The 17,371-nt window shown below is 42.2% G+C and overlaps 1 protein-coding gene across 4 annotated transcripts in view; it reads right to left on the minus strand.

Annotated features, from left to right (window-relative positions):
• Positions 1–4,451: 4,451 nt before the first annotated feature.
• Positions 4,452–17,371, minus strand: part of RPS6KA2 (ribosomal protein S6 kinase A2) — a 298,477-nt gene continuing 285,557 nt past the window's right edge. For 2 of the 4 annotated variants that reach the window (XM_074168576.1, XM_074168575.1), the window contains 6 exons: positions 16,521–16,679; positions 15,196–15,357; positions 10,972–11,048; positions 8,351–8,468; positions 7,080–7,217; positions 6,537–6,662 (listed from right to left, as the gene is read on the minus strand). In XM_074168576.1, coding sequence (XP_074024677.1) covers positions 6,537–6,662; positions 7,080–7,217; positions 8,351–8,468; positions 10,972–11,048; positions 15,196–15,357; positions 16,521–16,679 — 780 coding nt within the window. Of the gene's footprint in view, positions 6,663–7,079; positions 7,218–8,350; positions 8,469–10,971; positions 11,049–15,195; positions 15,358–16,520; positions 16,680–17,371 lie in introns of all 4 variants that reach the window. The other 2 variants (XM_074168578.1, XM_074168577.1) reach the window with 2 other exon arrangements.

A 17,371-nucleotide genomic window follows, 5' to 3' on the forward strand; every position in this document is an offset into this window, starting at 1 on the left:
TTAGCAACTGGTTTTCATTTTCTGCACTTCAAAATGCTTATTTCCAGCCTCTCCTTTCAAAATTCTCCTTTATTGAAGAGGACATGCATTTTCCTCATTTGCCGTTCAGGCTACGGCGTCTCTGAAGATGTTGACCATCATTACATCCATTTAGGAGACACGCTGGAGCAACAAATTGACTCTGTAACTACAGAAGCAAAGCAAGTAGCAGTTGTACAATTCAACACTGGACATCATGGTTTACACAACACAGGCTGATGCAAAGGGCACATTGTTAATTTTAGACTCTAAACTTTGGGCTGCAAAACATTTCCATGTGCAAGTCTACTGCATGATCGGATGCCTGGTTAGCTGGCTGATGTGCATGTTTTGTCACTCGCACGTGAAAATGCAAGCTTTAGGCTCGCAAAACTTATAAATCGATTTTAGCTAAAATTTGGTGCTAAGAACTACTGTGACTTTATTTGCTCTGTAACATTCCTGTTCTGCACTGGCTTCTACCCACCCTTCACATAAATATTGAGAATTTTAGTTCTGTACACAGAATGTTACTTTTAACTTCACTTTATCTTATGAGTTTAAACACTTCTTGCTAACTTTCAGAACACAAGAGGATGCACGATCGTTCCTTGTCCCTGTTGTGGGCAGACATGGAGGGGGGAGTGCAGGACTGTGTTCACACAGGATCAGAGGTACCAGAAGCAGCTTAGCCGCAATGTCTTGGGGCAATACAGGGTTTTAGAAGCATGATCAGCTAGGAGGTAAGAATCCACACTTCTATGGGATTATGATGCATGCTTCAAATGAGGAAAAGAAAATGGGCTTGCATGTTTTCCTTTGTTATAAACTGTACTGAAACATTATTTTAGGCCTTTTTATTTTAATCTAAGAAATATCCAAGTTTGTTGGCCCAGCTGCCCTTCTTGCCTATCTTTTAGGATTCAGACATGTGACCCTGGAGCTCTCTTGGCTCTTGTTTAAAGGCACCAAGAGAAATTTGCTTCTAAATATTTGCTTTGATATTTTTGCTACACACATCTTAAGATACAGCTTCAAAACATCTGAATTAAAACAATTTTCTGGTGAAAGCTGTTTCCTTTTCTGCTACAGTAATCTACTTTACTTTCCATGTTTATCTGCCTTATTTCTACTAGGCATCTAGAAGTTTGTAGCACAAAATGAGGAATTTCCTCTGTAAAAATGGGTGATTTAAAAACAAACCCCAGGATTTTTTCTATCCTCTTTATAAAGCCAATAATGGCAAAAACCCCCACACAGTCAACATTATTTCCCCATGGCATGTTATCTGTGGCCCTACACCCTCTGGTTACAGGGAGTTTATATGAACTTGCAGCCATTTTCAGAAGCCTGGGCTTGTCCCCCCACTCTGTGTGCACAACCTGGCACTGGTAACCAGCTGCTGTAAAAACATCCCATCGTTTATTGCCCTGACTCTGCGCCACACCTGGGCTCAGCTCAGCAGAACTCAAGCAGAGGGACAGAGGTGACACTGAAGTTGTAGCCACACCAATGCGTTGACCGCACTGCTGGCAAAAAAAGGCACTGTTGCCTTCCTGCTGTCCCCAGCCACTTGTTCTGCCGCACAAACATTTGCTTTGCTCCGTGGTGACCTGGATAAGGGAGGTGCGAAAGGACAGATTTCTCTTGACAGCTGAGGTCAACTGAAAGTGAGTGCCTGCCTTTTTTAGCATCAGCACTTGCATATGCTGGCACGAGTTCTGTGGACCGGTGGCATAAGAAACCCTTGTGGCATTCGTGGTTTAGGGGATGATCCAAGCCCCCGCATAATTCATATGTAATTGATATTGTATATTGAATACATATTGAATATATGTATATATATACACATATATATACACACATATACATATTGAATATATGTAATTCATACATAATTCATATATGTAGACACACAGCAATTGCCATTCTCCACTAAGGTTCAGATGTATTTGGAGGTATCAGAGCCAGGTACAAGTTGTCAGAGTCAGCACTGCACTACACAGGCAAAACCAGCCCGTCCCGTAAGGATCTGCATACTGATTTCTATTAAAGCCTGATCTACCCTGTAAGCCATCAGACTCAGTGTCCCTTTCAAACTCAGTCCAAAACCTATTTAACTGTAAGTCTGGCTGAAGAGTCCCAGTAGTAGTACATCCAGGGTTAGATGAAGCACGGGGACACACAATCTGTAGTTTGTGAGAGTGTGACATGCAACGTCATGTCACGATGTCGCATCACACAAGCCATGCTTCTCCCAGCTATCTGTGGGTTGCCCCAGGGCCGTCTCAGGGAGCTGCTGAAAATGATTTTCTAGAGAAGCAAACCAGAATCTATTGTCAGAAGGACGTTTTTTTTTTTTTTTCAGATGTAGAGATTGATTACAAAGTATCTGTGAAGGTCACTTGCGGTTTGCTGAAAAAGTCAGGCTTTATAAATGCTATCTGCTGTTAAAACTTGCTTAGAAAAGATTAAACAAATTTTAAACAAATAAAAATTCACAGGGGACTAGGGGCATGAGGGGTCAGCTCTCCGAGCAGCATCTCCCACACCTTTTTCATATACACAAGCTGTGGTGCTCTGTAGAAACTGGGGTAACTTTTCCCATGATCTTCTTCATCAGGACTGTTGAAGTCCTGGAGCTGCAGAGGTGGGGTCCAGCTCTGCAAAGTGTGGGGACATGCCTCCTCCCTGCTGGGCAGACTCCTCTCTACTGAGCTGAATGGCAGCTTTTGAAGTGGCTCTCCAGATGAGCTGACTGTGACAGATACACTTTAGTATGCCTTGGATGGTCACTGCCTTGCGTACCTTGATGGTTCAGAAATGTAACTATACTATTAGTGATAGCCTAAGGCACTAGGTTGCTTTGTGGACTAATAACCTGCAAAATGGTATGATCTAATTCAAAGTGATTTTTAGACTTTCAGGAGTTAAACATAGCATTTAGTAGAAGTCCCTCAAGATTAAAATGAGAAAAAGAGAGAGAGAGGCTAAACCTTTTTCAGTTAAGTTTTCTCCTAGGAAGAGTAAATGCTTATTGCTGAGCTGTACTGTAGCAAGGAGCCTGGAAAGGAGATGCTGGTATAAAAGCCGCCGTAGCGCTAATTAGGCCATGGCCATGCATCTTTGCCTGGATCCAGCAGGGCCAGTGGAAGCATCAGGTGCTACCAGTCTGAAATAACGAGTGCCAATAGCATGTTCCTTCCACCTCTGCCAGGAGTGACTGTCCCTTGGATTTGCTGATGGAGGCTCTTGTATTTCAGTCAAAGCAAGCTGGATCAGCAACACCAACAGTGGAAATGGTTTAATTGGGTTCATCTTGACTGAAACAGGTCAGAAAACCCTCAGAAGAGCACCTCCTATGGCAAGCCCAGAGTGGGGGGGGGGCTGATCTGTCTTGAGTGGGTATGGATGCACAACTGGGACAGAGGGGAGGCTGGATGGGACAGCTTCTTCCACAGCCGCCTATCCACACCCAGAGTAATCACTACCGTTTTCAATAACAGACTTTCAAGAACGCTGCAGACAAAACTCTTCTGAGTATAACCTCAAGCACTGACTACACTTCTATCCTTGTTTGGACAAGCTGGGACAGCACTTTTTGTGTGTATGTGTTTATATATACACACACGCATGCATCTGGATGCACTGGCAACAAAATCTTAATAAGCAAACCCCATTATATTTAATTTATAGGCTTATAAAGTAATTAATGAGCATCAACATGTATCATTCTGTACGTGGCCCAAACCTTGTACGGTTAATAGGGTGATAGCTGGAGGGTTAGAAAGAGCTAAATCAGGAAGAGATTCAAACCATTAAACTCCAGGAAGAGCAACATCCTGTAAGCTTGGCCTACAATTATATTCATTGAAAAAATGCTCAAAGAATTAAGACAGAGTATATCAAGAGGGAATTAGACTGTTTCCAGTGGCTGTGAAGAGAAAGCAAACTGAAGCAATGAAAGATGACCAGGAAATCTCAGGGGGAGACAAAAACTGTACATAATATTTACAACACTCTTTCTGCCCATATACAATACAATTACACTGGACATTAAAAATATATTTTGTTGAAACAGCACAAATCAGCTGGGAGCCCAGAAAATCCAGCCCTCCCTCCAGGTTGCCCTTAGCATCCTTGTGCCCACCTTGCCTTCTTCCAGGATAGAAGTTGCTTCCAGGGAAACAAGGCCTGGCCCAAGCCTTTCCTCATCCGTCAGGATTTTTCCTGCCTGTGGACTCACGTCATAGCGTGCCGCTCGCAGAAACAAACTTAACTTCTAACAAGAGGGAAAGTGTAAAGGCAGGAAAAAGCTGACAGTGAGTCCAGCTTAGCTGGAGGGGAGGATTGAAGGCTGCTGTGTATATAACCACAGACACACACCTGCGCGTGTTTGTACCCATCAGTCCAAGCCAATTCAGCCACGGTGTGAGGTTTCACAGCATTGTTTATTCTAGAAAAGAGACGGGCTTCAAGAAGAGCTGCTTTGCAGCAGACCTCTGTGCACAGCACATAAACCTGAACATTAAATACCATTTTAAATTATTAAGAATAAATTTAAATTTAAAAATAGACAAATGCAAACAAACAAATTTCAGTCAACACTGAAACAGAGCTAGTTTTAGGAAGCATATTGCTATAGCAAATGCAGCTACTCGTTCCCTTGGACATTCTGAGGCAATGAGCTGGTAATTCCAGTTCAGCACCGAGATGCACATACTACCCAGCAAGGAAAAATTACCAGCTCTAGCATATGAAGCTCCATGTTCACATTTCTCTTTTTTTTTCCATCACAACAGAAAAAAAGCCAACATAGCACATTAGCTTTTCCCATAAAGCATCCGAGGTGACAAAATTTACTTGGAAAACAAAAATTAACAAAAGCAGTACAAAGAAGAATCCTGGTCAGCTTGTGACCACCATAAGCCAAGATGGGTAAGAGAAAGAATAAAAAAATAGTTCACATCCGGCACCACAAAGCTTGCTCATTTTCTTTGAAATCAGGGAATGAGAAAAAAGGTCCATTTTGCTAAGACCATTTCAACAAAGTTTTCTTTCCCTGAACCTAGAAAAACCAGGTATTAGGGTAAAGAACTTTTGTTTTATATGTATATAAATACACATGTACATATTTATATAAATATAAAAGCAGAGCATCCTCCCCTTTCTCCTCATAATTTATTATTATTAAAGCTTGTAACAGAGTTAGCTGGACTCTTCAGAAGTGGGTACTCTCCGCACACACATGGCACAGGGAGTTTAGCTCTGCTAGAGCAGAACAGCCAGGCAGGGACATGAAATGTTGGGGTGGATTCGGGTGAGCAGCCAGGGAAGGGCAGGGAGCAATGACTGGAAATGGCCTTGCTCGCTCCAGGGTGGCACTCTGGCCTGCCAGAGCCAGTCTCTCTCAGTGGACTCTGTGATGGTGTGGCAGGATGGCTGCACCGACCCACTCGGCCCCTTAGCAACCCAGCCACCCACCCACCCTCTTCTGCACCAGCCGCTGAAGAGGGACTGTCCCTCGCTTTTAAAGGAGTCCCAGTTAGCCCCCTAAGCACATGCTCGTTCCCTTTGGCAGCACTCCCCATCATGCTGCCATGGGTCTTTTTTGCCTACTGTCCTCAAAGTTACCTGCACCATTCCCTGCCTCTGCTCGGTTCCCCAGCCCCCTCACCTAGTGCTGCCAGACGTCCTGCTTGCTGGGCAAGACCAGACGCCTCTTTGTCCCCTGATCCACAGGCTCCCACTCACACTGTTTTACATGAGTGCTTTCCCACAGTCTCTTAAGACCCAATAATTTCCTCGTAGGAACGAGTTTCTCAGAGGTTTTCTGCTTTCAGAGGCCTCTGAGTAAGTCAGGGCTGGTGGCACACACTCTTCAAACAGCGCTGACTTCGTTTCAGAGAGGGCAGGGGCAAAGTGCAAAAGATTTCTTGAAATCAGAAGGTATTTCCACCACTGACAGCTCCCTCTCCTTCATGTTGTATAGCACTTATTTCAAGTAAGGTAGTATTCATGTGTCTCTGCAGCCTTCACTCTTCCTGGGGTGAGTGGAGATCAGTACGTGTCTACTGGTGACCAGCCGAGCCACTTCATCATGACGCATGCTGGGACAGCTGAAAACATTCAAACCTGACTGCGTTCTTCATAGCAAAAAGTGCTTTTCTTGAGAAACAAAATGAAAACAGTGTTCCCATGGAACATCTTAAGGACTCAAAACCAGTATTTCCTAGGGTGGGAAGGATGGAGCACTTCTACTTTATTTGGCTTTATCTCAATAAAGAAACAGAGCTACTGGCAAAATTGGCACATCTTTGTGAAGTTGTTAAACTTGGGACCCTGGCTGGAATGTAAAAGAAATGACGGAGCAAAGGAGAACTTTGCCTTATGCTGGGCTTCTGCTAGTTCTGGCGATTTCATGTGCAGGTTGTCCAAGATAGTTCTGCTAGCCAAGTAAAGATGAATCTCTCAAATAATAAACTGTGGGTTTTCAAAGAGGCCTTTTGGGGGTACTGCTACAACCTGGTAGAGGTAAGTCTTTTCATGCCCCGCCGCTGAGCCAGATTGGAGGACAATACAGGCTCCAGCCTTGGTGCCTGAGGTGCTCGGTTTAAAGCAAAGTAAGTGGCTGCCATTGCACCCTGTAAAATAGAGAAAGAGAAAATATTTTTTTTTTTCTCAGAAAGAGAAACTGCTGGGCTGAAATTCAGTTCTTTGATGCTTTCCCCCCTCCCTTTCCCTATTCAGTCCCCTGAAAAAATGGACGTCCATGGATGATTTCCATAAAATGATAATGTTTAGGCTGGCAGACAGCTGGGGCGTCCCTGATTGAAAGCGGTGGGTAGCAGTATGTGCAGAGAGCCCCACCAGGTCATTACAATGCAGATGGAAGTTAAAAATAGGTGACGGGTCAAAAAGCTTTACTGTTTTTACAATGCCATATTATATTTGGCCTCTGTGACAAATAATCTTCCCAATTCCTCTATCGCTTTCCAGAACATTTAGACAAATGACAGCACATTCTGCAAGGAAGGAAGAGGCAGGGGGGTAGGAGGTACCTTCACCAGGTGAACATCCTGTCTGCTGAGTTGGTTTTGAGACAGATACTCCCTGTTCACTATCCATGGATGTCTTAGGACTTGGACTGCTGTGAGGCGCTGGTGAGGGTCTACATGAAGCATCTTTGATACAATGTCCTGGGTTTAAAAGGAAGAGAATGGGAAAAGGGGAAAAGTAATTAATAGTGCAGGTTTTACTAAGATCTTCCTTCTTGACCAGCATATCCAATGGAGTGAGGAATGTACTTTAGATATGCTTTATATTTTTGAAGTGTAAAGTCTGATCTTCACTAGATTTCCAAATGTAATGTTCCACTTTTAGCTGATAATCCAGTCAAAAGATAATGTGGAGGGTATTCAGCTTATTGAGTGTTAATTATTGCTGACCTTGTAGGGGTGATTAACAGAGGATGCCATCTGAAGGCATCTCGTCACTGACTCCAAAGCATGCTTGCATAAGAAGCTTAAAATAGAAATCTAACATTCAGCTAAAATCCAATGAGATCAGTTCTATCATGTCTGAACATTTTAATTTCAAAACCGGACATCTGATAAAAAATTAATTGTGAGACTCGTAACTGTTGGTACCAAGACAAATGCATTACTAGCATGGTTTGCAGTTTTGTGATGGGATACATCAACGTTCTTCCATTGGAAGCTACTGGTTGCTAAAACTGAAATCTCTTGCAGGAATATCTAAACCGTGTCAAAGTTTCTGATTAATGCCAGGCAACTGGAAGCTGGTCAGCTTTCCTGCCTATCTACCTGTTTCACAGACTAGTACACAGCTTTCTGCCCCAAAATCTCAGCACCAGATGAATTTTATCTCTTGAGTTTTTATGCTTTGTGCTAGATGGGCAGCCTAAACTGTGAACGGTACAGCAGTTAAAAATGCTAGTTTATAAACTGCCTGCTTCTGGTTAACTTTGAGAAGCAGAAAGGTGATTCACATACAGATAATGAATTTGTAGCATTGACTACCCTACACTGCTGAAAGTTCAGTTGCACCAAAAGACTTTTGTGCTATTTTAACATTAAGAGCATGCACAATTGATGGTGCTATATTCTGCCTTAGTTTAATGAAATAAATTGCCAAAATTCCTAACACACTATTTCATGCAGAATGGTAGAAACATAAAGAAGAAATTTTTTGTTTCACAGGGCACTAAGAAATAAACCTTCTGACCACCTCTCTCTTAAGTTTGTTACAACTGCAGAGTGCAAACCCATTTCAAAGAACAAGAAAAAAATCTCAGAAAGTGTTTACTGACCTTTGCAGTATCAGATACTGAATCCCAGTTTCCTCCTGTAAGTGCATATTTGCCACTGCCGATCCTGGCCAGAATCTCCTCTGGGGTGTCATCTGGTCCATTTGCAAAAGGAGTGAACCTGTTTAAAAGAAGATAAAACAATACAATTCAATTTGCAAGTATATGGTTTCTAGGATCTAGTGCTAAAAGCCACAAATTTAGTTCCAGAATTGACCATACACATCACTGCTTCACTTTCACTCAAACCATACAGTGCGGTGGTTCCTCAAATTAAGTTGTTCTCAGAGGGAAAGACTGATTCCTTAATTGTTTTTTAAAATTTTTGTTCTGTTCTCATTTTTTAGGAATGAAATATTCTTTTTCAAAAATAGACAGGTTTCTACCTCTTTAATTGTTTTAATTCTGCTTTATTGCGAATAGAAATACCTTGATAATGGCAAGGAGGGATAAAAATAATAAAGGAGAAAAATTAGGATCTGCAACAGAAAAAAGGAAAAGAAAAAAGAACCCTTTATAATCTATTTTGCAAAGCTTTGTTAACCATAATGTGCAAGTCTGTTGGGCAAAACAAATGATGTGTAATAGGCTACTTCCTGATCTAGTCAGTCAGAAATTACTATAACATGCACCCAGCTTTACAAAAGTGGCACACACAGAGGGCACACTTTTTATCTTCAGAAAGTGACAAGTGGTAAGATTTTTGCAGCTGACTAAAATCTACCAGGTGAAATTTTACTCTGCAATCTTGAACAGCTGCATAGGTTTAGAAGAAGGGAGCATTTGGGGTTTTTATACTTTTCCTTCCATCTGTCTTTTCTCTTCTGAAAGCTTGCCAGAGTAGTTTTTAGATCGTTTGAACAGTTGGTTTGGCCACAGCTTTCTATCCCACCTGGTTTCTAATACCACATTCAATTCCTCATGCTGTATTTTCTAATTTTCAAAAACATGTCAGATTTCACAGATGTTCAGCCCAAGGAGATAGTTAACATTATTGGAATCTATAACTATCAAGAGGGATGCACTAAGAGTTAAGGACTGGCTAAAACTCCAAAGTCTGTCACTACCTGCATTAACAGGATCCCAGGCTTGAGCTCTAGTCCTGGGTGTCTGAGCCTTCTCTGCTCATAGTGATGATAGCAGGACAATAAAAGCCCGGTAGCAAATAATAGTCAGTTCCTAATACCTCTTTTCTAGTGAGGAAGAACAAGACCATCCCTAAATGCAGTGGTGGCACCTAAAAAGTCAGCACTTCCCAACAGTTTGCATTACTCTTATTTTCTCTTTTAAGTGCAGAAAAAAGTGAGACACAAGTTAAAAGCACCTGTAGGCAAATTTAATATCCACTAAATTATGCAATTTGTGTTTCAGATTCAAAGACATTTGGATTTTTTTTCACATTTAAAAAAGAAGCATTTTGAACATAATCAGCTAAACAAATGTGACTGTGGGTAATGTGTTGATTTTATTTTACCGATTGTGGTTGAGTATCACTACAAATGTATTGCATTAGCCAAATAGAAACAGGTTTTTTGAGATCCCACAGAAAGTCACAATGTATTTCAGCTAATGGTGAACACATTTGTACTCTGGAACAAAATAGATGGGATAGAAACTCCTGGCAATAATAACAATCCATGAGGCAAGAGACACTAATAACAGAAAGGTAGGGTCCAGCTCTTTGTTTTCTATATAAATCTAGGAATGAATCCAAGCTTTTTGTCACAGCTGAATGATCACGAAGCAGATTAAAGAGCTGTGAGAGGTCACTGAAAAGTTTCAAGCTGCACTTAGGTAGGATAAATGTGCACATACCGTATCCTGAGAAATGAAATTCAGGGGCCTGATAACTCCAGATTGGGTTTGCACACTGTGTTTCCCATTCAGCCCAGCACATCTTATTTCTGTCCTTCACTGCTTATTTCAATCTGTCTCTTTCTCTGGGTCTTCTTGTGTCAATATTTAACTTTAGCCAACACATTGGTAGGGGTGTTTTTGCCAAGTATACCCTCCCTTCCCCTCCCACCCCCTCAAAAAAAAATCTATTCCTGCTGCCTGTTGCTGTTCCTGCTGGTCTGTTTATTTATTTTCTGTCCTTTCTGCAGTATATTTTTCAAATAGCATCTGAAAACTATGTTTGGGGTTTGTTTTTTTTTAGCCTTTAAAGGTGCTCAGATACCTCGTTAACAAAAACAGTAGAAGAATGAAGCTGAAAGAATACATATATTAACAGAAATTAATGAGCATCTTCTTATGGATAAGGTGAACGCAATATGGCTCTCTCATACACCTACACTCCTCTCCTAGCGTAAAACTTTCACGCTGCTTAGGTGGTGAGGGAGCCTTTAAGGAGTCTAGGTCTCAGAGCACAGTTACAGGCACAGGCTGTTAAAAACCTAAACAACTTGTAACACGTCAAAGATATTTATGCGTTCTGGAAAAACTTATTCTAATTCTAGGTCTTGGCATCTATTTTTTTGCCTCATACAACTGAGCACATTTCTCAAAGGAGGCGAGACAGTTCGCTGTCTCTATTCTCTAGCTGTGACTTCTTTCTGACTTAATCAGTGCTGAACTACTGAGGCCACTGGAGACTGCTGCTCCAGGAAAACCTCTTCACTTACCCTGCCAACATGGTATACAGTAGGATCCCCAAGCTCCAGATGTCACAGGCTGCATCATAACCTTGGCGTTTCAGGACCTATGTGAAGGAAAGAGAGAGACGAAAATAGGTTAATCTGCTTTCCTGAATTTTTAGCTTCTGGTGTTCAAAAAGCACCAGTTGGTATCTCTTGACATTTCCAGGGCTTGCCCTCATATCTGGCTGCCTCAGGTGCAAAATGTTCAGTAGGGGAGTGGAGCAAGGTGAAACCCAGGCTGGAGTGAGCTGGTTAGTGTGCCAGCCCAGCACAGCTGTCACCTCCACAGTGACAGAGATGAGTGAGATGAGTGCAGTTTGTTGGAGGCTCTGGGAGCCTCTCTGAACATTTAACACACAGCAAAGCAGAACAAGCACACACACACACACACCCCACCCCGCTTATTTCAGTGTTTTAAAATCTTTTTTTTAAAAAAAACAACTAGTTAATACTTTGAAACATATCCTCCTAACATAAAGGTTACCAAGAACACTGCAGATGCAAAAAGCATAGGGCTGAGTGACAGAGAACCAGTAGGTTCAATGTTGGTACAGGATGGCAAGTTAGAGCCGTAAAGGTAAAATCTGGGTTTCATTTATGCTAATACATGCCAGAAGAAATGCTTATTTGAGTCAGTGCAGGTCCGAGTGAAAGTGAAGTCACCAACTGAGGTTGCATTGCTGAGATTAGGGGAAGAACTTTTGTTTCTGTTTGGTTCAGAGAAACTCAGGGACTACCTCCAGACCTTCCACTTGCTCGTAAAAGCAAACTACCCTTTTGTTTATTCAGTTCTGACACACAAGGAGAGTTTTGTCCCCTTCAGATGGATTAGTAGACACATTAATTTTTTTCAAAGCACATGAAAAAGGAATGTACAAAATCAGCAAGTCTTTCTCTGGCCTGCAGCCTTATTACCCACGAGTGATTTCAGCTATCTGAAGTCTTTCACAGAAAAGATCAAGGAAAAAACAGTTTCAGAATATGTTGCCTCGACAGATTTTACAAATGATGAGTGGTAAAGCAACCATCTGCCAGGTATGCTGCTGAGTGAACATTTGCTACCTGAAAAAAAACGGAGAAAAAGCTGTATTTCCTCCTGTTGACAAAGCTGGTAAAATCCTGCTTCTGCCTCTCTCTCCTGCACATCATATATACATTCTCTGGCTGTTTTATTTGTTTCTGTTTCTTTAGTTCCTACGCTCATTCCTCCTCTATTAATATTAGTTTTTATGGGAATTAAACAACTTTTCTATTTGACAAACTCATTTGCTTCTTGCTTCACCTGCGAGACTGAATACCCACCATTTATCTTTTGACGTGGTCATTCCCATTGCTTCCTGAACAGTTACATGGAAGGGGGTTTGGAACTCAATGATCTTTAAGGTCCCTTCCAACTCTAACCATTCTATGATTCTATGATTTTCATTGCCATCGCTGTCAGCCTCCAATAACCAAGGACAATCAAGCCCAAGGCAAATGACACAAAAATGGAGGAGTGATGATGTTTAGTGGAGCAGGGTATTAAGCAAGTGGTTACACAAGGCCAAAATGATGGGCAGGTGTTGCTGTTTGCATTCAGTTTGCAAGAATGCTGCCCTGATAACAGGGGCGTTCACTCTGTGCCAGTGTCTAGGGAAAGCTTCACTGGGAATTACTTTTTATTGATAACAACAGGATCTAGTGAGAGTTATCAGTTAGTGTCACTGCTACTTGAAAACGTCTCCTGCATGTCTATGCAACTGGAGTTAAAGTGGGAACACTGAGCTGGCAGGAGCAAGCGTGGGAAACCTTGCCCAAAAAGGTGAATGTTTGATCTAGGGCGCAGATATTATCAAACAGGAACAGGCATCTCTCTTAGAAATAAATCAGTCAGGGAAAGAGCTTTGCAAAAGATGCAGTGGTGTCCTACCCTTATGGATGCTGAAGAATTTACCACCCATGAAGGGGTTTAGGTCACCTCGAGAATTTGGTGGGATCTGACATACGGCAAGAGCTGCTGGTTCTTAGCTCCACACATGGCAGGGCGTTGTAGTGATAAGGAACATTAACTCTGGGTTCATTCAGTTCTGATAATGGCTCAGAAGTTTATCCAAACCCCTTTTATTTCTATAGGCTTTGGTTTATTGGATGAACAATGTTACAAATATGGGCTTTTCTCAGCTGTGACACAAGCAGGGATGCATATGGGTATGAAAGCTAATAAAAAATGTCATAATTTCGAATGCCAAAACAGCAGTTCTTCACGGATTTTGAAGGAAAACTGCAGAATAATATATTTTTACTATATCCAAAAGGACCCTACTGCATCCCTAAGGAAACGGCAGGCTGCGTTCCTGCCTGCCCCAGCCCGTCTTCATTCCCTGCACCCAGCGTGACTCGCACTAGGTGGCAGCCTGCGTCTTTCTCCCGGGTAGCCTTCGGTTTCGCTCATGTTCTCATCTACACCCCCAATTAAAGGTTTCCAAAATAAAGGGAGATCCAAGTGGGCAAACACGTCCTTCTTCCTCTGCCACCGTCTTCTTGTGTCATCAGCTCAGCTGACTTTCTGCCACCTTGTTTAGTTTCACGGGCGTACGGCAGATGTCGCAGTGGGGCTCAGACAGGGAACGTCAAAGTCGAGTCAAGTCTGGAGGGCAGCACTGTATCACAGGTAAAATGTAAAAAGCTAAGTGCTTTATGTAAGCTCTCTGCCAGTTCTGGTAAAGTTCCAATTGATCTCCAACATTTCTTGCATTAGCAGGACCTTTCTTTCCACAAACATCTGGGAGCGTGATTTCTGCTTTCAGATCAAATCAGGAGATTCCCATCTGAAACTGCATTGGGCCAGCAATTTTTATGATTACAGACACAATACAAAATAGCCCATCATGAAAAATAGCTATACCTCTTTTAAGTGCCTTGTGTCCTGGAGAAAATCTGAGTGCTTTAATTCTTGCAAACATGATTATTTTTTTTGGTTTAGAAATTGAACTGCTGTGGTGCCACAGAACTTTTTTTTACGTATTTTGAACAGCTCATTCCAATTTCTAAAATGAAAACCTAACCAAACAGCAATAAAATAACAAACCAATCTGTCTTGGCAACAGAATTTTTTTGCAGAAAAAAAATCTGCTTTGAATTTATACTGCCCCAGCAATGGTCTCAATTTAACAAATTCTCCTTCAGATGCTGGAAGGCTGTGATTCCTGTAACTTTGGTATCACTAAAGGACCTTCTACAGAAAGATCATCCCATTTTCTGTTCCCAGTTACACACCATGCTGATGAACATTGGATGGAGAAGAGTTATAGGGAAGAAAAGATTGATGGAAGCTAAATGATACCAACTGAGAGACAGTGGTGTTTGACAGTAGAGGACAGATGAAGTATTGAAAGGCAACAGTTTTGTATTTTTTTTATAAGGACCATAACAAGCAGAGGAAGACACACATTTGAAGTTGTGTGTTGCAAATACTAAAACCCCAAGGAAAGAAAAAATTACCCAGGAAATTAACCTCTTGCTCCTTCACCACAAGGAAGCAGCTATGACGTCTCAAGGGTCAAATATAGCAAACAGTCCAAACCATTCAAACAGCTGTGGGTCCCAAACCCACTCCTGGGGGGCTGCATGAAAGGAACGGCACTTGCCAGCGATGCAGAGCCACCTCTGCCCCTGCTTGGGGCAAGCTGTTTGGTCTTCCTCCATTTCCCCGCCTGTAAAAACGGGGAAAGCAGCCCTTTCCTACATCCCCCATAACAGAGGGGATTGGTACTAGGAAAGCCCAAGAGGAGAGATGTTTCTTTAGCTCAATGAAGCCAGCAATAAAGCTCACGCTGACTTCAGTGTGGTAAGAATTTCATGCATGGATTCTTCTTTTGAGTCTTACTCCTGACACCAAGATTTCCTTTTTAAGCCTTATCCCGTTCTGACGCAGTGCACTAGAGGGGAAGCAGTCTGAGCAGAGTAGCTAGGGAAAAAACAGTATTTATCCTAGTAATGAGCCAAGGCATTGTGTACGTCAGTCCAAGACAGACACCGGCTTCTGTCAGGAGAAAAACAACTGCCCTGACAAGACCAGGAATAGGAAAGTTATGGTAATAGTGGCTGTGCAAGTGCCGGTAGCTTGGTTTCTGCCTTGCTCCTCTTGTAAAGGCAGTGAGGAAAAGGGAGAGAGGAAGGACTGCTTCCTAGGACATGCTCGTTACTCACGGCTTTGAAATGCAATCCTACCTCAGGGGCGACGAAGTTGGCGGTGTAGCAGGGAGTCATGAGCAGCCCGTTCTCCGCTCTCAGTTGTTTGGCAAACCCGAAGTCACAGATCCTGATGGAGTCTGGGTTTCCTGACTCATCCATGTAGAGGATATTACTTGGCTTGAGATCTCGGTGCACCACCTTAACAAGAAAGCAATGAGTAACAAGTGAGGAGAGGAGGTCAGGGAGCACTCAGGCTTGGCTGCTGTTTCTGGTCTGCTGGTTGAGGTGGGTCATGAGCTCATGCTGAAAATATTTAAGTTTTGGAGAAAAGTTGCTTAAAAGCCTTGGGCAAACGAAGGAAAAACAACGAGGTTAAAGTCTGTTAAAATCCGCTGTTTGACAGCTTCTGCTGATGTATTAAGATGGAGGCTGCTGCTTTATGGGGGGACCCCTTTCCTGAGGGTTGTCAGAGGGGGTTGCTGTACAAACACCTTGGTGTCAGAGTCTCCTGGAACCTGATGGACTAAATATTCAGCTGAAAGGCAAAGAAGAAATCCCGTCATAGGATGAAAGTGTGTAAGGGTTCTCTTGTGACTGTCCATGCGAATGGCTCACACCTGAAGGGATTTTTTTTTTTCCTCATTTCAAAATGTATTCGCAAAAATCCTTTAGGCACACAACTTCAAGTGGCTGCATTTTTACCAGACATACCGTATTTCAGTGGGGGTAAAACAGCCTTTAGTTTACAGCAAGACTGAAAAGCTATCATGAAAACATAAAAGCCCAAGCACAAAATGCACTTGTTTTAACCACGAAGCAGAAAAAACAGCAAATATTTGACTAGTCATTTAAACTGCTTGTCCCTGAAAAGCAGAAAAGGAGATATTTTCAAACTGCCGAATATAGGAGAGCTTAGATTTTAAAAGCCATCTCTTTAACACCATGTCGGAAACCTTCCCCATCAGCTGCTCAAACTGCTACTTCACTTGGAAAGCTGAGCATTTGATTTCTATCTATCTGCTGATTCAGCTACCCTATTTGAAATTCTGTTAAAAGATCAGGTACTGCAATGATGACTGAGATAAAAAGTAAACAACTAACATCCCAACAAGGTACATGAACTTGAACATCAGTGTAATTTGGGGATGAAAATACGACTTCAGCATACTGCAGTTCAGTTGGGAAACGGCTAAAATGCCTACGACCCAATTTGACAAACCAAATGTAATTATAAATATGGAGAAAGGGGTTTTTTTGGGGGAAAAAAACATATTTACATTTCAGAGAAGCAAGATCACTGCTGTTTGCTTTTCTAAAAGTAACAGAAGGTTGATGTGGATAGCCAAAAAAGCAATGCTTACACCCTGAGAGTGCAGGTAGTCCACAGTCCTGGTGATGGTGCACAGCACTGCGCTGGCCTCCCGCTCTGAGAAACACTTCTGCCGGAGGATGCGGTCCAGGAGCTCGCCTCCCCGCATCAGCTCCATCACCAGGTACACATATTTCCCGTCATCGTAGACCTGGGAGAGTAATAGAATAAATATATGTTTTGGATCCATTAACTTGGTGAAGGTTGGTCCTTTAATCACAGTGTTGGCTTGCTTGTGTGAGATGTTGCAAGAAGAAAGTGTCAGCTAATATGGGGGAAATGTGCTTATTATGCTTAACAACAGAAAAGGCAACTTTATAAAATGACTTAATCATCATTTTTTCTCATGTCTGCAGCAATTTGCCAATTTGTCCACACAGACACATAGCTTTCCTGGTCTGCCGTCACGTCAGCAGAGTAGACCAAGCTGCTAAAAGCAGCACCACTTCACACAGCCTGAAATGTCTGCTGGCTCTCACCCAAGCCTCCTTCTCAGTAGTGTTCTCTCTTTCCACTTCTACTGGGTAACATTTGCCATTTCAAATATCAATATTTCCCTTTGACTCATGATCAGCTAAATGAACTGTACTATACTGTTGCCCAAGACCTGCTTCCAATGATATTATATAGTTTATATTTGCAGTTCTGGTGAATGCATTGTTGACATCAGCCACAAGATGTATTTACGTTCAACGTCGATTGCAAGGGGTAAAAGACATTTTTGTCTAAATTGGAAGACAGGCATTTCCGTGTCATAATCCTTTATCTGGACTGCAATAATAGGCAGTGCTATAGTCATCAATGCTACATGTCTTCGGAAAGGAATATTAAACCTTTTTTTGC

Source organism: Numenius arquata, chromosome 2 (genome assembly GCF_964106895.1).
Source record: "Numenius arquata chromosome 2, bNumArq3.hap1.1, whole genome shotgun sequence".
Lineage (NCBI taxonomy): Eukaryota > Metazoa > Chordata > Aves > Charadriiformes > Scolopacidae > Numenius > Numenius arquata.